The sequence below is a fragment of the Ptychodera flava genome, assembly GCF_041260155.1.
Source record: "Ptychodera flava strain L36383 chromosome 3 unlocalized genomic scaffold, AS_Pfla_20210202 Scaffold_26__1_contigs__length_13983176_pilon, whole genome shotgun sequence".
Lineage (NCBI taxonomy): Eukaryota > Metazoa > Hemichordata > Enteropneusta > Ptychoderidae > Ptychodera > Ptychodera flava.
Genome location: NW_027248280.1, coordinates 13625548 through 13652928, shown reverse-complemented (window position 1 = coordinate 13652928; position 27381 = coordinate 13625548). Strand labels below are relative to the sequence as shown.

Here is a 27381-nt window from a genome sequence, read left to right as displayed (position 1 = left end):
TTATTGCTGATGCTCAGGTCAAGGGTCGTCGCCAAAGAAACGTGTACAGCACTTTATCATTGACTGTCTATGGACTCATTATGTGCTCCTGTTAACTACATCAATAATAAGAACATAGATTTTCAACCATTTTTCCGTGTGCCTCGACAGTGCTCGAAATTGAACTTTCAAATTGAAATATTTTAATAGTGCGACGTATAGAGTCGTATGTGGTATTAGACAGACATTAGAAAGGTAAAAATTGTGCTAGGTTGCCCATCATGGCATTTTGGAGTACCACTAGCCTAGGACGGCAGGTGCTGACAGGAAGAGATATTGTCAAAGTCAAAAAAGCGTCGTTACATCGACCAAGACTGGCAGGCCTTTTCCATCAACGAGCACAGACAAACTAGGAGTGCCTTTGCATATTGTCATCAGACTCTGAGTTGTGTAAGACTCGGAGTGTAAAGTCAAATAAGTGGGATCAGAAAGGCACTCTCATAGAATATATCTCCTCAATTGTGAAATATACTGATATCATTAATATATGCGTCCAAGTAGCCTGAGAAGGCAGGCGTATCTGTTGCTTCTAACTTTAGGTCACTGCGACATTGAACTTTCACAGGATATCGAATCTTTGCTGCTTCTGGATTAGTATACATTAAGAGGTAACAGTGTGCTTGGTTGCCTGACATGGATTTTTTGGCGCACCGCTAAGCCTGAGATGGCAGGTGCTGACAGGAAGTCAGATTGTCAAGGTCACTAAAGCCTCGTTACGTTGACTAGGCGAATAATAGACCGAGTTGACCTAGATATATTGATAGCGTCATAAGGTGTTCAATGCTTAATTTCCTCCTACTTGTTACGCCTTTTGTGTGGCGATAAGGAACTCACATGTTTATGAAAAGTCTGGAGAAGCGGGTGTCAGCAGATTTTATTGCAAAGTCATCACTTTGTGAATATGTTTTCAAGCATGTCAAACAAAGGATTATGAAATTCGGGATCGGAAATACATCAAAGCAAATCTAACAGCAAGCAATGATTGGAACACTTTTTCTTGGAGTGTGTATTTTGGCTGAGACTAATGGCGGTAAGAGAAAGTACTATTTCATTCGATAGAGTCGACGCCACATCGATGAATGGCATGTTGAGTGTGACGAGGGCTTTTGTACTTCAATCAGCAGCTGACAATCGTGGTTTGTTTCAGATGATTGACCCATAAGCCGATAAATAATTTCATTCATTCCTTCTGCAGTGACGAGGCCGAATTTGTGTATTACGAAAGAACAACTTGTTAAACGTATAATCTTGATGGTCCTGGCTACTTAGTGACCACTATATTTTTTCGGCGTTAGACATGAGCTGATATTTGAACAACTTCGAAAAAATACATTCAAAAATTCCTTCTGGTAACGTAGTGACCGCTATAGTTTAAGTGCGAGCTCTATAACACGTATCTGATTAAACAACTTCGATGAGATACATTCAACAATTCCTTCTGTAAGAGTTATGCCCTATCAATAAACCATACCACAAAACTATTTCGAATTTCTACTAAATGTCTAATCACCTGTGCAATTGTCTTTAACACATTGTTATAAAAATGGACATCTGTTGTGCGTGTTCCACTTAAGGTAGCTTTCCGCCTTTGTTTTGGTATTTTGAGTCAAAAACACGATTTTTCTTTTATCCCTTAAAAGTATTCCTATATATTGATCTTCCTTGTGTGTAGAATATCTTGGTCGTGAAGTTCCTGTTTTTGGGTGAAATTTTGGAATAAAAATGTACGAGAGGCACAGGTGTACATTTTGGCGTTTGAGACTACCGTTAAGTCTTGATTGACAAGGGATTACGCTAAGCAAGCAGCGTCACAGTATTCACATGCACTTGGACAACATACGCTGTGAAAATCCCATTAGCACCTACCGTTCACTGCGTGGGTCAAGACCATAGTGTGTACCTGGCAATTAGGCGTCGAAAGGTGGGTCTTACCGTTTTTCTCATAGGGGTGGCCGCTCCCAAAAGATCACAATTTATCGACACAATCGGACAAGGTCACACTTATGACATTGTTGACGGTACAATTTCAGATTACACAAATGGCCCACGCACTAAATGTTTTATCTGGCACATTTTTGTGCTTTTGTAAAAGCACCAGGAGTGGTGGATAAGTTTCGTATATAATGTTAAACATCTTTGAAGAGGCTGTCCCGTATACATAAATGGTACGTTCCACTGGCGGCCTTAGTGACAGCGGGAACACTTGAATACCGCAACAGACACCCTTCACATCTTCAACATTCAAGCAACATTCGGCCTCTTTCGGCCGAAGTTTCGGCTTCTTTTGGCCCAAGACATTTCGACACCCCCGTTACGATTTATTTTTTTCCCTTCAAACTTATTAGTAACTGACAGACCAGTCATATTCATAAGCGTGACCTTTGCGTTTTGACCAGTCTGACTTTTACAGTGCCGTTTAGGCCCCGCTTTTCAAACTTTGACAGTGTCGGCGGCTATTGCTATTGAAAATGATATGAAACTCTTTTCGACGGTTTTTCACCATGTTCTCACAAACTTTAAAGCATGTGAATGCTGACACTTTACTTCTCATTGTTTTGATTTGTAACATTTAGCACGAGGTCCCCCAACCAGATAGTGCCGAAACGTCTTTGGTCGCGTTGCCTAAACGTCTTGGGGTCGGAAATTGTGCGGCCGAAACGACTTTGCGCCAAAAGGTCTAGAAACCCGACATTGTCCGTTCGATGAGAATACTAAGTGAGTTGAACAATTTATGAATAAAAATGAAATATCAGAAGCCGCGGCACTGGAACTACTTGGGATTAGAAAATACAAGGTGGAAACAAATTGCATGGGCTGCAAGAGAGCGACAGCAAATTTTCCCAAGGCAAAATACGTAGCGATGCAGAAATCCCACGCCACAAAACAATAGCTGCTTTGGTTTGCAGACGTTTTGGCACAATGGCAGTGAACTGATAATGTCGAAGTCGTTTCAATCCCGCGGTCCCGTTTTTCCTTGTCCCATTTCGTTTCCGGACCGCGCTATTACCCAATAATCGTACAATGCAACCCTACAACTAAATGAGAAACCGACCTTGACAAAGTAAAAACATACGTCGACTAAAAATGTTCATCGTACACCGAACGAATGTGAATCAAATGATTTTATGGGAATGGACACGACAGCATTGTTATCAGTTATCATGGCAGTAGCCAAAATGCTGCAGGACCGAAGACAAATTTCAATATGAATTTGACCGTCACAACGTAATAACGTAATCGCCCTGAGTTTTCATCAACATGTCATCATTGGTCGGTAACCATTGAATGAGACGCTTACGGGCTAACTACTTGAATACAGTGCAAAACACCATCCTAATCCTGAGATTTACATGTAATGAAGACGGGTCTGATATCATATTCGCCTGGAATCGATGGTACTCATGTTGGATACGAACAACAGCAGAGAGTTATCTATCTGTGACCATGGGGTAGGAAGACTACGACCTCCATGCTGTGACGTATGACGCTTGACGAGAGGTCTATCGCATGCAACTTGCGCTTGATGAAATGACGTACTTTTCTCTATGTTCATGTTTTCTCAACTTCTCTCCTTTGACTTTTATGCCACCGACAGGCGATTGGTTCATGACTCCAGAAACGGTCTTCACCCACAGAAATGCTGTACAGAGTGAGGACGAACTATTGTCTCAGAAATGCTCGTAGTTTGATTAGTGTTAATTAGTTTTCAAGGCGCGTGAAGAACTAAAAAATGGCTGCTCACTGAATCCTCGGTTACTCTAACCGTAACGAATCACAGCATGGAGCTGTTCTTTTTTATCTCCATGATCACAGACACCGCAAATGTACATCCACATACAAACGCAGATATTTTTGTTGTCAGCCAATATTGTTTTCCCTATATCACTCATTGGGCTCGCTTTCATTCCGCAGCAGTGAGTCGTTTCCGAGGTCGAATCGAATGCTGCCATAAACTTACACTGTAGTGTACGCTTGTCATGGAGGTAATTAGTCCAAGCGCTCGTGTTGACGGCATCGAGATGCCGTAGCAGTTCCGACAGTTAGGTCGAACAGTTAATACTCTATTTAAACCTTACAACTAATCAGTCAACAGATTATGCATAATCCCTTCCTGGCACTCCCCAAGTTTATTTACTCATCAGCTACTGTGTAGATTGCGCTCTAAAAAGAGTACAACGCTCCCAAAATTCACCCTTTTTAGCCTCATTTCGACCGTTGACACTGATTTCAATGAGTGAATATACTGTTGAAGTTGAACACTTTGATTTCACTATCTGGTTTAGTGTTTTGTCGTTGAGTACATTGTTTATTGCCATTCAAAAGGAAAAAACCGAACCAATTTACTAAATCGCCTTTTTCTCAGTTCGCCATTTGTCACATTGCAGCACGTTCAAAAGAGTTTAACTCGAGAACGCGTGAACGGAAGTTCACCAGATTTTCACAGACGTTTGTCAAGTAGGTTGTCTCCAAAACCGTGTCTCAGTTTCTTATGAAGATTTTTAAAGTCGAGTTATTGCTGCTTAATTAGGCGGCGTTGTAAGACTAATCGGTGGATAAACTTTGACTCAACGATGTGAAAAAACTAAGGCCTTTTTCAAAAATCTGAGACACGGTTTTGTAGCCAGTATCCTGAAGACCAATTGCCCGTTATCAACTAAACAATAGCCCCTCTCCGCTCAGACTTAAACTTTTTTACGTGAGACCACCCATTTTCTTTACACTTTCACTAAGATCTTCAAAAAAATTCATCGCACACTAATTTTCTTGAGAAAACAAAAAAATCATAGCAATAGCTTTCAGGTGATATATAATACTTGGGTAAAAGTACACATCTTGATGGCAAAATTCACGTTTGAAAATAGGTCGACGCAAAGGTGGAAAGCTACCTTAAAAGACCTTATGTCATGCAAACATTTGTATACCTTCCTATTTACAACTCAGCCGCAGTTTTGTTAAGGACAACCCACATTCCCGTACTCTTTCAAAATTAAAACAAATCTGTTCCTTTGACCTAGACCTGTATTCATGTTGACCCTATCGGTAGACATCGTTTTTTCATGCACGTCTACTCGTCAGTGCCGTCCGAAGTGTAACCTCATTTCTCTTGACAATGACGTCATACAGATTCATTTTGATTACTCTGGTTTTGTCGAATGGAACTACTTGATATTGTTTGGTCGACCAATTCCAGCGTAGATTATATTGAACAACACTTGTAACCATGGTCACGGTATCATATACAAGATTGTTTGTATCAGTACCATGCGTCATCTTCTTCTCTTGGGGAGGGGGATGGGGTTAGTTAGTCCGGTACTGTAAAAAAAGAAGATTTAAAGTCCTCGAAAAAATATCCAGATGTATCACACACAGTCTATGTTGAAGTTCAAACTCAGAATGGTAGGTCGTATTTCGCAAATATCATTGTTTTAATGTAAAGCTGCAGCCTACTGGTAAATACGATCGATTTTAGAAAATCATAAGGAAATGTTTCGACGGTTGATATACTGATTCTACGTCATGTTTTTGAAATTGGCCTTAAAATTTTGAGGAGAAAGTTCAGTTGTTCAATTATGCCCTCCTATTGGCATATGCGGAAAATATACCCTTCCGCCCTTCCACAGAATAGTATATATTATAGCCCAAACATGGGACTATGTGCCCGAGGGTAGGTGAACATTTGCCCGACGTAAGGAGGGCAAATGGGCTCCTGCCCCGAGGGTACATAGTCCCTTGTTTGGGCTATAATGTTCTTATTACCTGCCTCTCTTACTCAGTTTGCACCAAAAATATTTACGTTTATTAGCAAATTATAGTCAAATGCTTTATTGTCATTTTAGACGAAAAACTGTTAGAAATAGAACGATTTTCATCATCGAATGGCGCATTGATATATTTAAACTACTGTTATGCGGTTGATCGATTATTTTATGCGAAATTTTCCAAAAACCGGATTTTCTGTGCAAAACATGAAATTTCAAGACTTTCACATCCAAAAGTTTTCAAGTTGAAAATAGTTCCGGTTCACTTTCAGTCCAGTGATGACTATGCGGCCCGCGACGTCATCGGCGAGTTACCATTGAATCCTATGGAGCGCGCGACGTTCGATATACGAGGCATGTAATAATGATGAAAACTGCCCTCCAGTAATTATTATGATCTGCCCGAGACCCGCTACCACAACAATTCAAGTTCCAACTCCCCTCTCTGAAAGTCCCCATTGCCCACCAGATGCACACGCGCCCATTTTACATATCATTTATGCAACCATTTATCATCCAATACATTGTTTAGTGCATGAATGTAATATGCATCCGTGTTCAGTGAAAAGCTACCGAACTGTTATACTTAACATCTTCTAAGTTTTTATAAGGCTCTTAGTAATCTCCACGAAGTTCTATTTACCATAGTATGCCCCCTCTCTACCTGTCCTCCGGTACCCCGGCACTGCCAGAAATTTTCTGTCTTCCATAGGTAAAAGTGAAATGTATTCCCTCCCTACTGCACTGTAAACATTAACTCTTTCTCCCTGCCCGCTGATGAGTTTTTTTTTTGCCGCCAACTGAAAATCTGCACACGAAGACCATTTTACAACAGCTTCGTTGGCTACATCTCGTTATTACACATGTTTAGGGCCTGGAAAACGCCAATCAAAATATTAGTGAGCACGCAGTAAGCCCGGATAGACCAATGAAATAGTCCCAAATAATTCACGCGAATAGTATGATGTCATAATCGCCAGGTAACCAGTGCCATTTCTTACTTGACAGCTTCGAGTCGATGTTAACTGATCGTTAATTTAGCGCACGCTTCCTCGGCCATCAAAATGTTAAGTAGCACTTACTGGATAACAGTGATGTGTATTCTTTTATCCTTCATTCCTACTTCGGCGAGTTTTGTCCGACAACTCAACGGTAAGTTCATTTTCATCTTACGATAATGTAATGTCACATAAGTGGGATCGGAAAGGAACGCCCACTCAATGTTTCCTGGATTGTGAAATACATAGTGCAGATACGTACGTCCAGGTAGTATGGTGTCCAATCCATGCCAAAATTACTACTTTGATTTTACAACTTGACATGCAACTCCGTTTTCTATTTCACTACTCAACATGCTATTCCACTGCTCTGTATCCTATTCCACAACTGTGTATGCTATTCCATTTTCTATTCCACAATTCAACATGCTGTTCTGAATTTAATTTGACAACACAACATGCCATTCCAAATTCTATTTCACAATTTAACATGCTCTTCTGAATTTCATTTCACAACACAACATGCTATTTTGAATTCTATTTTACAATTCAACATGCTCTTCTGAATTTCATTTGACAACACAACATGCCATTCTGAATTCTATTTTATTATTCAACATGCTCTTCTGAATTTCATTTGACAACACAACACAACATGCCATTCCGAATTCTATTTCACAATTCAACATGCTCTTCTGAATTTCATTTGACAACACAGCATGCTATTCTGAATTCTATTTTTACAATTCAACATACTCTTCTGAATTTCATTTGACAACACAACATGCCAGTCCGAATTCTATTTTACAATTCAACCTGCTCTTCTGAATTTCATTTGACAACACAACATGCTATTCCGAATTCTATTTTACAATTCAACATGCTGTTCTGAATTTCATTTGACAACACAACATGCCATTCCATATTCGATTTTACAATTCAACATGTTGTTCTGAATTTCATTTGACAATACAAAATGCCATTCCGAATTCTATTTCACAATTCAACATGCTCTTCTGAATTTCATTTGACAATACAACATGCCATTCCGAATTCTATTTTACAATTCAACATGCTCTTCTGAATTTCATTTGACAACACAACATGCCATTCCGAATTCTATTTTACAATTCAACATGCTCTTCTGAATTTCATTTGACAGCACAACATGCCATTCCGAATTCTATTTCACAATTCAACATGCTGCTCTGAATTTGATTTTACAACACAACATGCCATTCCGAATTCTATTTCACAACACAACATCCCATTCTAGACCAAGTTCTGCATGGCAGGGCTGTGTGTTACCGGCGTTATACCGCCTCCCACCACACCCTTGCAGACTGCTCTATAGGCAAAACCGCTGCAGGTCGTAGCTCCTCGGAAATACTGCGCAGTTTCTCCGCCGAAAACAGCCGAATTTGAATCCAAAACTTGCATTGATCTTCGTTTTCTAGCACACCCATCTCGCCTAGGTATATGATGTGCTCAGCCGCGCTTGTAAACTTACGCAAAGCCTACTTTTCTCACTCTATGCGAGGGAAGCATTGGTATATCCGCCGCCATTGTTATCATTCAACCCATAAGCACTCGGGCAAAAACAAGCCTTGCAAACAAAACAGCATCGAGATGTAGCACTCTGTAATTAACATTATTTCTAACCACCCTTCAGCTATGAACAATCTACGATGATCATTTTCCGTTGACAAAATAATTTTCTTTTTTCTCTTCAGAAGTTTTACATATTTCACAATTTTCTCTTGTTTCACTCCTCTCAGAACGTCGACTTTCGAGGTTCGACATCGCGATGCTCTTTTGTTTGCAAGGCTGTTTTTCGCCCGAGTGCTCACGGGTTGAATGAGATAAACGATGGCGGCGGATACGAACGCTTCCCTCGCATAGAGAGAGAAAAGTGGGCTTTGTGTAAGTTTAAAAGCACAGGCTTAGCACATCGTGTATCTTGACAAGTTGAGCGTGCTCAAAATAGGAGATCGATCACGATTTTGGATGAAAAATCGATTGTTTTCGGTGGTAACTGCGTTGCAACCAGTGGTTTTGCCCACAGGCTCTCGACTCATTGCAGGCGAACCGCCAGATGTCACTGATGCAATAAAATCAACGATTTACGTTGAGTGGAATTCCCGGAAACACGGAAACTAGAAAATGGAAAATAAGACAGATTTGACAGATTAGACACTAAAAACTTACTATGTGTGAAAACTGGGAACATATAGAAAAGGACGAAACATTTTATTTCCTACGAACATCAGCGACACATTAACTAAGGTCAAAGTCCATTGCATTAGAAACAAGTCAATGAACGAACGAGCACACTACGATCCAAACATAAGCATTCTGGCCTCACTGCTAGAAGAACAGGAGATCAACAATATCGACATGACATAAAACAAAACAAGATATAAATATATCTTAAGCGACTGAGGAAGAGACCGCTTTGGTTTCGAAACGTGGGGATAAAGAAGAGTCACTGCTGTCAAGGACACATCTGACCACGCCCACGTCTTGCCATGGCTTATTTTAAAACTAACGACTCATTTGTTAATTTTTACACTAACAGCCAAAACACAACTCAGACACTAAATACGCCAAAGCACATACAAGACGAGATGGCTGATGTGTGAAGCCACTTTCCCATTGTTACACTATTATCTACATTCTTTGGAAAATGCTGATGCAAAACTTCTAAATTCGGTACATTTAATAGTTCAAAAGTGCATAGGCGATACAAACGTCTATTTCATTATAACCTAGGAAAAAAGTCAGGCCACATCGATATGACCTTTGTCAAACTCGTAGACGAAGTGGTAAGCGGTCACAATAGAGGTACACACCCCCTGTATAACTTTCCTTTCAAAGTTTGGTAGTGCTTAAGCCGCGTTCAAAAATGGTGAGGGAGGGGGGCTGGAGGAATTCAGGGAGGATTCGAAAAGTTTTGGGGCAGTCGAGGGGGGACTTGAAGGTTTTACTCTGCCTATAGGGGGACCTGAAAATATTTTGACTCCCAACATTTTGATGTCATCCAATGGTTCTAATGTTAGTAATAATTAAACAAAATCTAGAACCGTTTTGTCACATTCTATGTCTTTAATCTCGAAAAAATCTAAAAATGTATGAATGCCATTAAATTTTCGTGAAACAAGTTGGCCTTGTAATGGGGCAGGAGCTGCAACTGTTGATAATTTTTCAATATTTCTATGCAATGTATCAAACACAGTTTCTTGGTGTCTCTCTACTGCATGCTGGAAAACACAATATTCAGTTTGTCAACAAAACCTGTTTGTCTAAATATTGGTGATAATTGAATGATACAAATGCATGGTACACGTAAACTGTGTCAGCAAGCTAAATATTTGACAGCTCAACATGCTGTAGGGAGTAGAACAAGAACGCATTTGTAAAGACTGAACAAAAATATTGTCAAAATAAAAAGTTAATACAATAACTGCCCTGCTACTACATACTGGCAGTGACAGTGATACATATAGCTCTGATTCTGATGTAGTTTCGGTCATAGGACACTCAATTGATAGTGAAACATACATCTACTTTTACACAAGATCCAGCCACAGAGCAATACATAGAAGACCAGGGGGCTAACAGTTACCATATCATGGATTTTTGAATTCTGGCATATGAGAACAATCAAATATTAGAGAAAAAAGATGGGGTCACCATACTTGATCTTACAGTAAGTTTTTCTAAAATCACTTAAAATCAATATATAAAACCATTCATTTCAAGTTCATGCAGTGAATGAAATTTTCACATCTCATTGTACCAATAACACAAAAGTAAAACTTTGAACAGTAAAGACTCTAATTTCAATGGAAAAATGTATGACTAAATGGAATCATTTATTTTTTATCAAATTTGCCATTATTACACCCAAAATTTCTGAGATTAAAATATAACTTTTATCGAATATTTTAACCTTCCAGTATTGTCAATTTTGTAAAACATTTATAAGTGGCATCTAAGTTATATGTGTCTTGTACTTTTGGAAAAAAATTCAGTTGGTCACTGTGCTCATTTTTTAACAATTTGGTTAAACGTAGCTAGGAATACACAATTTTCATACTCTCTCATGATTGTCATTTTGTGTGCTTTTCAGCTGGTGCCATTGAACTGGCCAGAGTTGGATAAACTCAAGTCGGCTTAGACTGAGAAATCCAAAAATTCCACTGATGCATTTAAAAATGAATCAATTTAAGAACTTGCCCTAAGTATATGGCTCTACAACCTGCTGATAAGAGGTAGTGTTGAACATCTGCGTGCAGAACGACACATTACATGTTTGTTTCTACTCTGCGTGCATTCCTAATAAATGTGCGGCTATGTGGTAATTTGGGGGGGGGGGGGCTTGACAATTTTTGAGGGTATTGAGGGAGGATCTGAAAAAAAAAATTTCAATCGAGATTCCTCCAGGCTCCGCCCCCACCATTTTTTTGAACGCGGCCCTAAGCTTTCATCCAACATAATCGGTGATCTTACAGTGGCTTGTGACCTAGTACTTACGCGTTAAGTTGACACAAATGAATCAGTAACTGCAGCGAAATAGCCTTTTCGTATTGTAGTCATTTGTCCGTAATTCGGGGATATATGTATGATTGCAATTCTGATAAACTGAAAAATATATCACGCAAAGGAGGCTAAGGAGTTGACAGGAGACCGTACTCAACTCTCTGGCTACTAGTTTTTGTTGTACGCATCATGTAGCGAAATATATAAGCTTAACGGCCGATATGCATCACTGCGGCAAAACAAAAACTTGCACATCTGAGCTTTCTGCGACGTCTACAATTAGGATAATTCACACAAACTGTTACCTCTACGAAAGACATAAATGTTATTTATAGACCGACTAGCCTGTGATGGGAGGTACGTCACGGTGACATCACCAGTCCACTAGCCTGGGGTGGCAGGTCACTCATCGGACTTTCGTTTGTTTTCCGTACATGTATACTGATACTGTACGAGCTCCATTGTTGCAGGAACAGTGGACTCGGCCGAATCGAGGGCCGATGTCTGGCGAAAGCCTTCGACACTTTAGCCTAGATTGCTTTACCGTCCGCTTGCCTCCGTACCTCCGTCCCCACTACCGTCTAGTCTCGTGAGCAGTATTTCGAGCTGGAGTTGTAAAAACTGCTCATTTGAATGTCGATGGTCACCAACTGAGACCATGACGTCACCAGCATCCCTTCCAAAGTCAATCACTGAAAATGACCCTCTCATGATTGGCCTATGACTTGGTTGGGCAGAGCAAATGTGGGGTACACACTTGGGGATAGGTTCGGTTAGAGAGAGACAGAATAGGCGGAGACAGCTTTGTATTGTGTCTTAGTATGACCAAGTTCAAATCTTGACCTTTATTACTATCACAGGTCCATATATACAGTGTAGTATGAATAATCATTAGAATCAATGAATGAAATGACTAACTAAAGACACGCCCAATGCATAATGTGCGTAGTGGGGACGGAGGTACGCAGGCAAGCGGACGGTAAAGCAATCTAGGCTATCGACACTTCGGCATTGGCAAGAAACCGAACCCGTATGTGCGAGAGACAATAACAATAGACAAGAGAAGGCACAAGGGATTGTAGAAATTCTATACGATAACATGTACGTGCTTTACGCCGTACCCGGAGCGCTTCGTTGAAAACATCGCAAAATTTGCCTTGCAGCAAACCATCGTTTGTGGTCATGCAGTGCGTGTCAAACAACCGTTTACTAAAATGGCTGTAAAATTGCCATGCCGTCAAAATTAGTGCTAAATTAAACTTAGAAAAAACTAAGCGATTAAGTTTTGGTAAACCCTAATTTAATTTGAAATCCAAAAACGTCCTGAAATAATCATCATTGCAGAACAGAATCAATAGGGTTGTTTAAATGCTCTTTTTCGTTGTACTTTAGAATGAGTTGACGTAGTTTAGTTTTACATCTAAAAGAGTGACTTTTACCTTTCAGTTTGTCTTGCAGAATTTCTGTTGTTTTATATTGCAACATCAATTCAATTCTAATAAAATACCTCAAGCCTGTTGTGGCAAGAGGGGTTCACTGTAGCCTCTATGGAAAACGTCATTGTTATTTATAGACCGACTAGCCTGAGATGGGAGGTTCGATCGTCAAGGTGACGTCATCAGTTCGAAATAATAGCGTAAACATGTGACAATATCACTGGCCTCTGGTGGCAGTCACTGATCGCACTTCCGTTTCTTTTTTAGTCCCCATGGACACCGTCCGGGGGACTTAAAGGTTTGGTCATGTCCGTAGGTCCGTCCGTCCGTTCACGCTGATATCTCGGAGATGCAGGGAGCGATTTCATTCAAACTTGGTACAAGGATTACTTCATATGTCATACAGATGCACGTCGATTTGTTTTGTGATACGATCCAATATGGCTGACAGGCGGCCATTTTATTACGATTTTGTCATGTACAGAGCCATAACTCAGACATGTTTCAACCGATTTTATTCAAAGTTGGTACAAGGACATTGACCAATGTAATAGATATGCACGTCAATTTGTTTTGTGGTACGATCCAATATGGAAGCCAGTCGGCCATTTTATTACAATTTTTCATGTACAGAGCCATAACTTAGACATGTTTCAATCGATTTAATTCAAAGTTGGTAAAAGGACATTGACCAATGTAATAGATATGCACGTCGATTTGTTTTGTGATACGATCCAATATCGCCGCCTGGCGGCCATTTTATTACAATGTACAGAGCCATAACTCAGGCATATCTCAACCAATTTTATTCAAAGTTGGTACAAGGACATTGACCAATGTCATACCGGTAGATATGCACGTCAATTTGTTTTGTGAAACGATCCAATATGGCCGCCATGCGGACATTTTGCTACAATTTTTTCATGTACAAAGCCATAACTCAGACATGTTTCAACCGATTTTATTCAAAGTTGGTACAAGGACATTGACCCATGTCATACATATGTTCGTCAAATCAATTTGTTTTGTTATACGATCCAATATGGCCGCTAGGCTGCCATTTTATTATGATGTTTTCATGTATAGAGCCATAATACTCAGACATGTATCAAGCGAATTTATTGAAAGTTGATAAAAGGAGATTGACTAATGTCATACATATGCATGTCAATTTGTTATGTGATACGATCCAATATAGCTGCCGTGCGGCCATTTTTCCGATTTTTTCATGTACAGAATCATAATACTCAGGCATATCTCAACCGATTTTATTCAAAGTTGGTACAAGGACATTAACCTATGTCATACATATGTAGGTCAATTTGTTTCATGATATGATCCAATATGGCTGCACGGCAGCCATTTTATTACAATTTTTCATGTCCTTAGCCAAAACTTGGGCACGTCTCAACTGATTTTATTCACCAATTTTATTCAAACTTAGTACAAGGACATTGACCTATGTCATGCATATGCACATTGATTTGTTTTGTGATACAATCCCATATGGCCGCCTTTTGGCCATTTTTTTCCGATTTTTTCATGTCTGGAACCATAACTCAGACATGTATCAAGCGAATTTATTCAAAGTTGGTACAAGGACATTGATTTATTTATACATATGTATGTGGATTGGTTTCACGAGATGGTCCAATATGGCCACATGGTAGCAATTTTGTTATGGTTGTTTCATGTCGAGAGCCATAACTCTGGCAAGTCTCAACTGATCTTATCCAAAGTGGTATATGAACATTGAGTTACACTGCATAAAAACGCTATAATACTTACTGTATTAGCATGAATTATTGCCTGTATTTTAGCTGAATAGTGCATATACAGGTGAATACAGTTAATAATCCATTGCTTGTATTCAGAAAGCCTGTATTCATGTGGATTCATGTGAATTCACGTGTATTATTCTATAATACAGGCAACTCATTAATGTGAATTTATCTGTATTATTGCGTTTTCATGCAGTGTTATGTCATACATATACGTGTTGATTTTTTAAACAGTAAGATCAAATATCGCTGCATGGCGGTGATTTTGTGACAATTTTCTAATGTACAGAGCCATAACTCAGACATATTTCCACCAGTATCATTCAAAGTTGGTACAAGGACATCGACTATTTCATACATATGCTAGTCAATTTGTTTCACGTCATGTAGCAGTAAAATGTCAATTATTGAAGTTTTGTAAATAGGCTAATATGTCAAGAAATACTGCATCAAATTCATGAAACTTTGTACAGATGTTAAGCTCACATTGCTTTAACATTGAAAAAGACATTTATCAGTGTCATGTTAATTAATTTGTAATTGCATAAGTAATGAACTTTCCTAATTAGAGTGATATAGCCACAAATTAATACAACGTCAAATTTGATGAAACTTGATACAGATGCTGATCTTATAGTTTTGTAAATACTGCATCAAACTTTATGAAATACGGTACCAGTGATAATCTGTTAAGTGTTAGGATTGTATGCAAACCTGTTTTGCAACATCCTGTTGATTAATTCCTAGTTTACTCATTTTATGAACTTTAGGATGGTTGCGTACATTGGTTTTATGTTTTCATCACCATGGAACTCATTCTTGGCCATTGAGCGCCATCTCTATCAAAGTATTTTTATCACAAACCTTATTAATGAAGAGGACTCTATCCTCTCTGAGGACATGTAATCGAAGTACCCATTAACAAGTGGGGACTGTGTCATCAACGATGACTTGTTTAACCTGACATTGTATACTGATACGGTATGATTTTTATTGCTGCAGTACTATATTGGACTCGGCTGAGTCGATGTCTGCATAGCAGAATACCTTGGCGGTTGAAACTGAAAACACAACAATACAATTTTCTGCTGTATCGGGTTGTAAAATCTACATTCTTTGAAAAATGCCAATACCAGATATGAACTGAAAATGCTCACGTGTTTCATTATATACCGGTTATGTGTAAATTTGAACCTTGGCCACATGTTTGCAACTTCATTGAAATTATTATGATCAACATAATGAACAATAATCACCGCCGATTAATTCTAAAAGGTCATGAAGTATACAAATATGTAGTTAGCTGAAATAAAAATATTAAAGCTCTTTGACTGCTATCATTGTATCACCATTTTATATAGCAATTGTAATTACCGTTGGCCAAGTCCTTCAAGCTATATATGCCGAGCTGTGAAAGCTCATTAGATATGCAAATTATAAATTAGCCGACATGAAAATGTGAAATGACTTTCGATATTGTTTTAACCTGGTATAATCATCAATGTACATAGCATGTTTTGCCAGCTTTGATCAAGTAAATCCCTGTATATATCCCTAATAAGCAAAGTTAATTAAATATGTAAATTAGGAATTGACTTAAGTAAAAATGCTTAATGATTGTCAATAATGTTGTATCATGGTATCTGCAATATATGTAGCAAGTTTTGTCAACTTTGGTTAAGTTAATTCAGATATATATCTCTAATTAGGAAAGTTCATTAAATATGCAAATTAGGAATTGGCTGAAGAGAAAATGCTTAATGACTTTCAATAATATTGTATTATAATGGCATTAATGTACATAGCAAGTTTTATCAATTTTGATCCAGTCAATTCAGATAAATATCCCTAATTATGAAAATTCATTTAATATGCAAATTCGGAATTGGCTGAAGTAAAAATGCTTAAAGACTTTCAAAAATGTTGTATCATAGTAGCTCCAAATACATGTAGCACGTTTAATCAACGTCGGTCCAGTCAATTCAAATATATATCCCTAATTAGCAAAGTTCATTAAATGTGCAAATTAGGAATTGAAAAAGTTAAAACGCTTAATGACTTTCAATAATGTTAAATAATAGTATCTTTAATATACATACCGTGTTTGGTCAATTTGGTCGGGTCAAATCAGACATATATCCCTAATTAGGAAAGTTCATTAAATATGCAAATTAGCAACTACCTTTCATATAACCCCTTAATGGTTCCCACTGCTGATATATCTCGGTGTGATCAACATTTGTAGCAAATCTCATCAAATTTTGTGTAGTTGTTTTTAATGTATATCCGTTTTTTCTAAAATCATTTATTATGCAAATAAGTAAAAAGTATGCAAGCCACATTCACCAAAAACTAATCAGTTCTTGCCATTTGCTAACTGAATATATGTACTAGATTTGATTCTGATCTGACCAGCCGTTTTTGAGATATCGGACCAACAGACAGACAGACAGACAGACATCGCTGCGACATATGCTCACGTGTGTAAACACGTGAGCAAATAAAACTGCTAAATTCGACACATTACGATTGGTTGGCTATTTGAATAAACATGGTGTTTTCAATAAGCATTGGTATGGTTTCCGAGAAAGATATGGTGCCAAACTTTCTCTTATTAGTTTAATGAATAATTTACTTGGAGAAGTCGACCAATGAGATGTGAAAATTCCATTCACTGCATGAACTTTAAATGAATGGTTTGTTGCAAAAGCCTTTCCCACATTTCGGCCTCTTAGGATGGATTAATAAACAAGGTCACCAACGACCCTTCCTCAGGTGCTTGACTGAAGGGGCCCTCTCCCATATGTTTTATTCATATATTTATTGTATGTTAGTTTGCTACTTTAATTTTGATTGTTTTTCGTTGTGTAAGTTTTTTCTGTCTAATCTGTCAAATTTTTCTTATTTTCCATTCTCCATTTTCCATGTTCAATTTTCCATTTTTCGTGTTTCCGGGAATTCCACTCAACGATAGAATTTGGAATGGCATGTTGTGTTGTGTTGTGTTGTGAAATGAAATTCAGAAGAACATGTTGAATTGTAAAATAGAATTTGGAATGGCATGTTGTGTTGTCAAATGAAATTCTGAAGAGCATGTTGAATTGTGAAATAGAATTTGGAATGGCATGTTGTGTTGTCAAATGAAATTCAGAAGAGCATGTTGAATTGTGAAATAGAATTTTGAATGGCATGTTGTCTTGTCAAATTAAATTCAGAACAGCATGTTGAATTGTGGAATAGAAAATGGAATAGCATACACAGTTGTGGAATAGGATACAGAGCAGTGGAATAGCATGTTGAGTAGTGAAATAAAAAACGGAGTTGCATGTCAAGTTGTAAAATCAAAGTAGTAATTTTGGCATACAGGTAGCCTTGGATGGAAGGTGTATCTCTTGCTCTTTTAGAACACCGCCAGTGATGTAGCACTTTCGAATCGAAATTTTAGTGCTTCTCTATTAATATAGACAGACGTCCGACATAAGACAGGTAGTTACCTGTTAAGTTGCCTGACATGGCATTTTTGGCCACTGCTAGCCTGATATGAGTGGTGCCGACAGGAAGTTATCAAGGTCACTAAAGCGTCGTTCCTCGGACTATGGCGAATAATAGAATGTACGTCTAAGTGCCCCCAACCTACACATTAGTCCATTTTACAACCTCCACTTGACGACATTTCGACAAAGCAATAATTTCGTAAATAGTATTAGGGGGTTAATATCCGGGGTGGTAAATGTCCTGGATGGTAAGTTGTTGTTGGGAAATGGTTGATGGTCATTAGTCGGGGGAGGGGTGAATGTCTGGTGGTGATTGTCCAGAGATAGGTGACTTTAACAGAACGGTAGTAATATAAAATAGAAGGTTTGACACAACAAATCGGCGAGAATTCCAAACAACATAATAAAATATCTGCCCTAAAAAAGTGATATACGACGATCGTAAATACCTTTCAAACATTCAAATCTTTACTCCGGTAACTGCATTTGACTGATACATGCCAAATACATGTCAATGTCAAATTCACTGTTCGGCAAATCTCCGCATTCATGTTGCCAGTCCGCCACCGGGATCATACATCAAGTTACGTAGGTTATGCTGGTAAAAGAACACATCCAAATAGCTGTGGGCAGGGGCCTCTCTTAGGTATTGTAAATTACGGGACTGTCTTCCCGTTGAAAATTCCACCATGGTTGGCAGTTTGAAAGATTTCGGAACAAGCATAAATACCTATCAATTCCGTGAGTGTTCTCTCCATGCCCCGTTTTGAGCTGTGACGGAAATTGCCTTCACATTGCTTTTTACTACATGTTTTACTTTCAAAGTGCACTTGCCAACGCATATAAAATGACGTCCAACATCACAGATAATAACTAGACATGAAAAATAATATTTTCGCGCAATGCTTGTGTGTTATTATGTCAGTTATTGACTTTGATTCACTCAATTCCTCTAATTATTAGGTTTTACTTGCCATGAATATTCAGAGGGGTGTCCGAAAACCTTTCCGCCCAATCCATGTTGCACTGTTTTTCAGTAATGCAAAGCGGAAACAGGGATTTAGCGAATTATCTGCGCGACACTGTTTAATTACCCTCTGTCGCACTTGTCAACACAGCCGTCAACCTATCAAACACACACAGGGCCAAAAATAAATCACACCTACTTATTCGACATCCGCATACACGGGAAGCTGAAATCGATTGTCTTTTTGCCTTTAAGAGACCAAATTTAATTTGTTAGCAGACATATTGTCAGCTTACCTGACCCCGAACACCTCAGTGCAAGAGGAAAAACTGTGCTCGGAAAGAGGGTATCGTCATGCCAATGTATGGTTTATAATAACGTTTACTTGAAGTTGGTGGTGATTCACGCGATATTTGATGTCTCTTTCTGATAGGTAGGCAAAGTAACGATGATTCATGCGATAGTACACTTAGAGTGATCTGGCTCTTCCTGATTGGTAAGCGTCGAATTAGCATGTACATCTCATGATCTTCCAGGACACGACATGTATGTTGCAATACCAGTACAGAAATCATTTGTTTACGAAAAGCCAGAGAAGCAGGAGTCAGCAAATTGTCTTCATTAGTCATCATTTTGTGAATACGTGAGAAGACGGCAACATCGAGCAGAACACTCGGAAGGTACATAGGTCGGAAATACAGCCAAAGGCATCTCAGAAATGACCGTGATTGTTGGATTTTGTCTTGGAGTCGCGTGTATTTTGGCCGGCATTGATGGTGGTGAGTTCATAGTAAACTTTGAGGTTAAATGACAGTTGATAGAATATCGATCTGTGACACTTTGAGTGTAGCAACACACCCCTGCTGTACTGTCAGCATAGTTTGTTTCAAGGTAGGCTCATCAACGGATAAAATGTATTTACACATTCCTTCTACAGACTTGGCTACAACAATATAATTGTTTTTATGCACTTGTTGAGTTCGACACAGACCTGTACGATTCTGGTTGTGTACTTTTTCCACCGGGATTTAATTCAGTGTTACCGACACCATTAGGCTGATCAGAAGGCGGCGAATGCTACAGGTAGTCCACTGGCTACAACGCTTATCGTTTTCTGATTGAGAGGCCCTTTAACCTTCCTGTTAGTAACTTCACATCCATAGTTCGGCCCCGTAGTTTTTGTCATGGTTGACCCCGTGGTTGTTGTCATGGCAGCCTGCATTTAAGCTGAATGAAATCAATATTTCACTCGGTTGACTAAGCAAATACAGTTGTACCGTTGCATCGTACCGTAACGCGCCATCACAGTACTATCTTGACAATCTCTGTAAACAGTAAATACTTGCACATTACATCCGACCTATTACGATAGACTCCATTCCGAGGGTATCTAGTACAACTGCGTGAATTTGGCATAAGGATTTATCATAATTGATGATTCAAGTGAAGGTATACAATAGTGACGAAAATATTAGTTTTTATCTACGATAATCATAAGACGCTTTTACACTTTTTTTAGGACTGCTAATGCCTTCATGGCCGTATGCCCAAAGTATACATTTTACTAACAATTTACCTCTCTCAAATGCATCCGTGATTTAATACAGTGTTTTGTAGAGCAAACATGTGCGCTACCTGCAACGTCATAATATTGGAATGTTCAAGGCAGTCGTCATTTTCTTTACAATTCAGCCTCACGTGCCATTAGATTGCACAACTTAGAATATTTTTTGATGATTAATTATATTTGAGAAAGCGGCACGGGTTTAGCACAATCAGCCACTGCTCGATCCGCTGATAAAGATTGTTGGTACAAGCTGCTCGTTTGTCATGCCCTTGACCCCAATCACAATATGCATGCTTTCTTTCCTAACTAGTTGTTTGAATAATTACTGTAATTATTTCGGTAACAACAGAAAATTTACGATTGAGTTGCGGTATAAAAAAGACGGTTCATACGCTATTTGTATATAATTTAGGTTCTGAGCCTGCGTGTTACGCCTTTTAAGTAAACTGTGTTGCAATCAGGAGAGCTCATTTGTTGATGACGAAGCGAAGCGAGGTTGTCAGTAGATTTTGTTTCAAAGTCATCATTTGTGACTGTCTGAATCTAAGTGACCGAGTGGACAGACTATCGATAGTATGACATGTCGATTGTGACGTGTTGTTCCTCTTTCCGTTATTTCAGTATTAAAGGTCATGCCAGTTTACAGCTGATAATGCTCATCCCCATGATACGGTTGTGTATATATGTAAATACGGGTGCTGTGTCTTATCTATCAGGTCAAAGGTCGTCGCCAAAGAAACTTGTACGGCGCTTTATCATTGACTACCTACGAGTTGAATCAATCTCTTCTCCTGTTAACTACCTTCATCAATTGACAAGAAAAATATATATTTCCAACCATTTGTCCGTGAGACGTCAACAGTGCTCGAAATAGAATTTCGAAGTGAAACCTGCAACACCCCCCCCCCCCGGGGCCTGCAACGTGTTCGATGCGTTATGCGAGAGTGCAAACGTCACAGAAGCCGTCGACGGCTCACCTGAACCATGAACCGCTAACTGTTTTCACTCATTTACTACTGCGGTGACGAGGCGGAGTTCATGTACTGCCAAAGCGCAATTTGTTGAGCGCAACGTGTTAGTTTGATGGCCCTGCCTGGTTGCGTAGTGACCAGTAAAGTACGTCTAGGTGTATTTGAACTTCGGAGAGATACATTCAATCATTCATTCTGTGAATGGGGTAATATCACGTTGACCCTATTGGTAGACATAGGTTTGCACGTCAACCAGTCAGTGTGAACTGTAACCGCATTTCTCTGAACTTTGACATCATACATATTCCCTTTTGATTAATGTGTTTTTATCGACCGACGTGTAAAATTGCGTAAGATACTACTGAAGCTTGACTCTCGGTTGTTGTCGTCTAAATTTGTGGCAATTCAGCCTCACGTGCCTTTGGATTTAGAATAAATTTGTGGTCGTGCGACAGGAAGTCTCACCGTCCGGATAGTGTTGATAGACTCGGCAGGTATAGCAATTGTCCCTGCTCGTCAGGTCATGTGTCCTTCGGTGTTGGTATTCAACACCCTTGCTTTGATTGTTGTTTCTTTGTCATTTCCGCCGTTGATGTCTGCCGAGTTAGAACATGCCAGACTGTCTAGTCACATTCACTTGGCCGTCGGAAAAGTAAATAATTAATCAGTCTTTGAATATTCATATGCATATACCTTAGACGTTTTGGAATTCGAGTACCAACATTCAAGGACCTTTTGAACTCTACCTCCTTTTGACTCGCGACGTCATGCAATGGTTATAATGCCTCAGACAAAATCATCTCCGATTTTTATTCTTGTCCACTTTTTGCTGTACTATCACCATAGTGTAGCCTTTATTTCATTACACTCTTTACGCTGACACACTTTTTCGAAAACATCGAGTTGACATGAAAACCTTGATGATTTTATACGTTGTTATCAGTAATAAGGCTCTAGTTCAAAGGTTACGTCCCCTGAAATAAACTTTGTTGCAATTGTTGTTGCAAATTTGTTTATGAAAAGCCTGCATGAGTTGACGTCGGCAAAAACGTCCTGTTGTACTCAGTGCACGACTTGTTGAGTGTAACACATATTTTTCATGATCCTTACTTCAGCGCAAGCTCACTCGTATTTGCATAAAGTCAAAAATATATGTTCGGAGCTAGAGTTATGTCATTTCAAGAACAATATTACAAAATGTTTCCAATTCTTCCGAACATACTTCACCTTATTCGAATAGATCTAGAGATTTGGCAACTGTCTATGTCTGCAAGCAGATGGGCGGACCTGATGTGCTTGGTTAAGGTGTCTAGTGTCTGTGGTCATACAACTCAAGGCTATACAACACAAGTTATCATTGTTCAGGAAAGGTGTGGCAGCTTAAACCTAATGTTGAGGCACCGTGGAGCGGTGGTTGGGGTACCGGACTCACTATCGGCGTATGGTGAGTTCGAGAGCAGGTAGATTTAGAGTAACGGACTCACTTTAAGAGGATCGAGAGTTGAAGACTCCATAGCACGGTGCTGCGCCCTTGAGCAAGTAACTTTTCTCCTCATTGCTCCATTGGGTAGCGGGCTATCTGTAGCTCATCCTGTAATTGGGTTCGCCTGTTGGATGAGCTTTAAAGAACAAAACAATGTATAAACCTAAAGATGCATTAACTAATTTTGAACAAAACATATCTTTTTTGTCCTTCAGTCAAGCCCAGTGATTCATGGCTACAGACACCTGTCAGCGCAAAGGTGCGAGAGGGAGATGACCATATCTTTAGATGCCAACCAAACATGACATCACGTGTTCCAGCCAAAACTAAGTGGTTCAAGGACCGTATCCAAATAGCAACTAACAATACAGTACACGGTGATAAAGAGAAATACAAGATCATCGGAAATCATTCGGAGGGAGAATTTCATCTGTTTATGAGGCATGTGTCCCTGCTCGACGAGGCTGAATATACGTGTGAGTTTATCCATGCCAATCCAAGAAAACAAAAAGGAAGACTTACTGTTGATGGTAAGTATACGAAACTTAAGCCACATAAGACTAACTGCTGGATATCTGATACACTTGATTTCAACACGATTTTTGCTGATTCGAAGGAAAATCAATATTCATAATACAGGCATATTACTCTTGTTACTCTCATACGGAATGACACCAAGAGTATGAAATGCACGAGGATACGCCGATAGCTCTGCTTGCTCTTTGCATATGTAGTTGATGCTTTAAATGCGATCAATGCATTTTCCGATACTTGCATATACGTTCAAGCGTACCTCCGTCCCTACGAACTTTGCCCAAGTCTTCAGCAACATAATTACGCAACTAGCTAGTACATTGCTAATTATCTCCACGCTACCTATATCTACAAGTATCTACCCAATTTTCCGCCTGCACACAAAGCATACGTGGTTGCTATTAATGAACTGGTAACCAACCATCATATATTTCGACATATAGCTAGCCCCCATATAGCTACCTACCCACTGAACATGCTCACAAACTCAAAAATACACACGTACATACATATACATACATACATACATACATACATACATACATACATACATACATACATACATACATACATACATACATACATACATACATACATAGGTATGTACATAGTATAAACATACGTGCAGGATTGTACGTTTGTGTTCATAATAATGCAATAAAACATACGTTTCTCATTTGTGTTAGAGGAATGGCTCCTTAACGTATACATTAATTTCCTCTACAGTACCATACAGAAATGTCAGCTTGTCAGAGATGGGAAAAGGCGTAATTGTATGTCTTGCTACACGCGGAAAACCACCCACAAATAAGATGTATTGGTATGCCGACTCAATACTTCATTCCGAAGTAGACCCGAATATCAGCGAAAATAGTGACGGGACATTCAACAGTGTCAGTCGACTGTCCTTAGCATCGTTCAGTAAACCACCGAGACAGCTGATGTGCAGTGTGATACAGCCGGACACACAGGAAGTGTACAGTCAACCAATCAGCGTGGCCAGTGGCGCTGGTAAGAAGTTCTCAATATTTGATAAACACCACAAGTCATTGCCGAACTTTATTGATTCAGAATACACAATATTTACTTTACGGTCAACATCTATCCACATATATTATGCAAGCGGGTGTTACTCATGATATCCATTGAAAGTGATTGCTCCTGCATTTTCCACAATTAAATAAGAAAAACCACTGTGGATAAACGCAACAATAGAGGACCATAGTTATTCCCTGATATGGTATTTTCGTTCCATTTGTTTACAGGTAAAGGGCAGAGTCGATTAGTTACTGTTTTGCTATGGGTTGCAAGCTCTGGATTCTACCTACATTATCTGTGAAGTTCCCCGTCAAGTCATGCAGCCTGTGGTGGTTCAGAAGAAGAATCTCCTGAACAGCAACAAGTCCACTACGCTACACAGAACAGACACACTGAGAAGATATCGAATTCAAGTCACAGCCAGGATAAACACAGTGATCCTTCAGCAGTGATGATTCCACGCATGTCGATAATGAAGGCAGCCGTCTCCAGATTTACCTCAACGACAAACACAGCAGACTATTTCTGCTGTAATTCGTACGTACATCAGATGAAGCGCTAATACTCTCTGCGAGTGTATCATAACCCGACGTACGGCTGTCCTATCAACGGTTCAGTGTCCGAATATGCCGACGCGTTCAGCAAACGTCGAGTATCCAGAAATAAGTGAGACCATAGCTGGGAGTGGATACAGTGACTAACCTTATGACTCGTAGGACGGTGAAGTTAAAGGACAGTGAACAATAGGCAAATGAAGTGAACAACAACGTTATCACGTTAAACTACCACACAATTTGTTGTCAATCCGGTCCAACGTTCCATTCGGAAATCTGCAAAGCACAATGATATTGCGATCTCCTTCGCGCTTACTTGCCCCACATATCGTTCATGCTGCCATCATGGAATCTGAGATAGATATTCTCTCCTACTCGTACAGAATTGAAGTGATTGAATACATGAGACAGGCTAAAACAAGCGACAACACTATTGTTCTGAAAACGCAAGCGAAGAAAACATCAAAGAAATACTGAACAGTAACACGTCTGATAGACTGACTCTCTCCGCCTATAAATTGACAAAGTACGTAGGCTGACCATTGCCTAGCTTTGCGTATGTATAATTACTGACTTTCCAAATACATATCTGGTGTCGTCTGGTGTACTAAAACACTTAAATAGCCAAATTTTGAAAGATTTTTTTACGAGTAAGCTTATGTGGGAATGTATTAATTTTGAGTCAGTACGGATATTGACTTTGAGAAGTTTTGGTAGACCGCTTCACCGGCGGAATGTTGACATCTTTCTGTCCCCCTCGTTTTATGATTATGACATAATAATGTTATTCTGACTGTCAAGGTGTACATCAACATTTACTTTTACCGACGAAACCCACTTAAAAGGTCTTCCTGAATGCTGTTTATGTATGGAAATTTAATTTAAAGGACAAGTTCACCAATAGTTGCGGTAGAATCGAATACGTCCATCAGATCTCCAAGTTCTTTTACTACTCAGTATCTCATCCAGAAGATTATATGAAGATGAATTTATTTGCAAGTTTTATCAAAGTATCAGTAGTGTTTATTTTTAATTACCATCTTTTAGGCGTGTTAAATGCTTTTTAATTTTACAATTCTGAATTTGTATGAGTTTATGTTATAAAATGTATGACGTAGATTTCTCCGATGATAGGACGATGGAATCAGACTCTTAATCTAATTAAATTGATATCTTACAGAATATTTAAATAGACTGAAAAAAATTCAAGTAATGACCTATGGAGATGGCGAATTCGAACGATTGCGAATTTTCTTATTTTGAGTGTTAGTCTTTTAGGCTACACAGTTCGACATTGGTGTTAACGTCACCATCACTCCTTAAAAACACACGCGGAAGTTATACCTCCGCCCTGCTGGTTAAGTTTTGGCAGCTGCGAAAAATTTCCATTTCTACTATCACGCGACTCGGTAACATTACTTAGTGCCATTTCTTTATTTCACAACTTAGAATTTAATGACCGGTTATCTAGCATATAGAATAAAATTATCCTAAAATTAGCCCTTTTAGTTGACAGTCTGTCTGATTGTGGTAACAGTTATTGTTTATGAATTGATGCATGTTATTTACTAGACACTTTTCTTTGAATAAACCAGAGATTTTGAACGAGAAAGTTGTCTCTATACCTTTAAAAAGAATACAAAGCCTTGACATAGATCCTATCCTAATACGCTGAGTAGCTTTAACCCTACTCGCTGGTAGACCACAATTCCTAAACATAACAATTCAGGCGAGAATAAGATCGCATGACATCAACACTTCTAAATTAAAACATTTCACAAATTTTCAAAATAGCTATCAAAAATAACACCTAGAACTGACTATGGAAAAAATATTCATAACCTTGACTCACATACTTTTTGCGGCCAATAAATACTGACTACCATCTAAATGTGTCGGATTCTGCCCCGCCTACGTCTGGTTAGACTGAATGATCCTTTGTTCAAGGGCTCTCTCTAAGAGCGCCCTCGAGTGACGGATATCAAACGATTGTAGTCTGAGTAGGTCAAATGAGCGATCTGAATGGGCGATTGCGAATACAGCAGCAGATAAAATAACTTTTAGTCTGTTATTGGTTTCGACGGTTGGCAAGTTCTTGGTCATAGCTGCGTAGTACCCCAATCTCAGGTCAGTTGTCGGTAAACCAATCTGCAGATACTGTAGCACTCCCGGCTTGGAGGCTCAGTTAAACTGAGACAAGCTGTCGTTTTTCTCAAGT

The 27381-nt window shown here is 39.1% G+C and overlaps 1 protein-coding gene across 3 annotated transcripts; it reads left to right on the top strand.

Annotated features, from left to right (window-relative positions):
• Positions 1–976: 976 nt before the first annotated feature.
• On the top strand, positions 977–26941 carry LOC139126137 (kin of IRRE-like protein 2). 3 transcript variants are annotated; one of them, XM_070692190.1, is made up of 5 exons: positions 6821–6950; positions 19553–19795; positions 23253–23567; positions 24298–24582; positions 24837–26937. In XM_070692190.1, the coding sequence occupies exons 2-5, from the start codon at positions 19735–19737 to the stop codon at positions 24908–24910; spliced, it is 735 nt and encodes a 244-aa protein (XP_070548291.1). In that variant the 5' UTR covers positions 6821–6950; positions 19553–19734; the 3' UTR covers positions 24911–26937. The 3 variants fall into 3 exon arrangements, with proteins under 3 accessions (XP_070548292.1, XP_070548289.1, XP_070548291.1); XM_070692191.1 differs by lacking the exons at positions 6821–6950; positions 19553–19795 and adding an exon at positions 977–1069 and having other exon boundaries at positions 24837–26941; XM_070692188.1 differs by lacking the exon at positions 19553–19795 and having other exon boundaries at positions 6819–6950; positions 24837–26941.
• Positions 26942–27381: the final 440 nt, after the last annotated feature.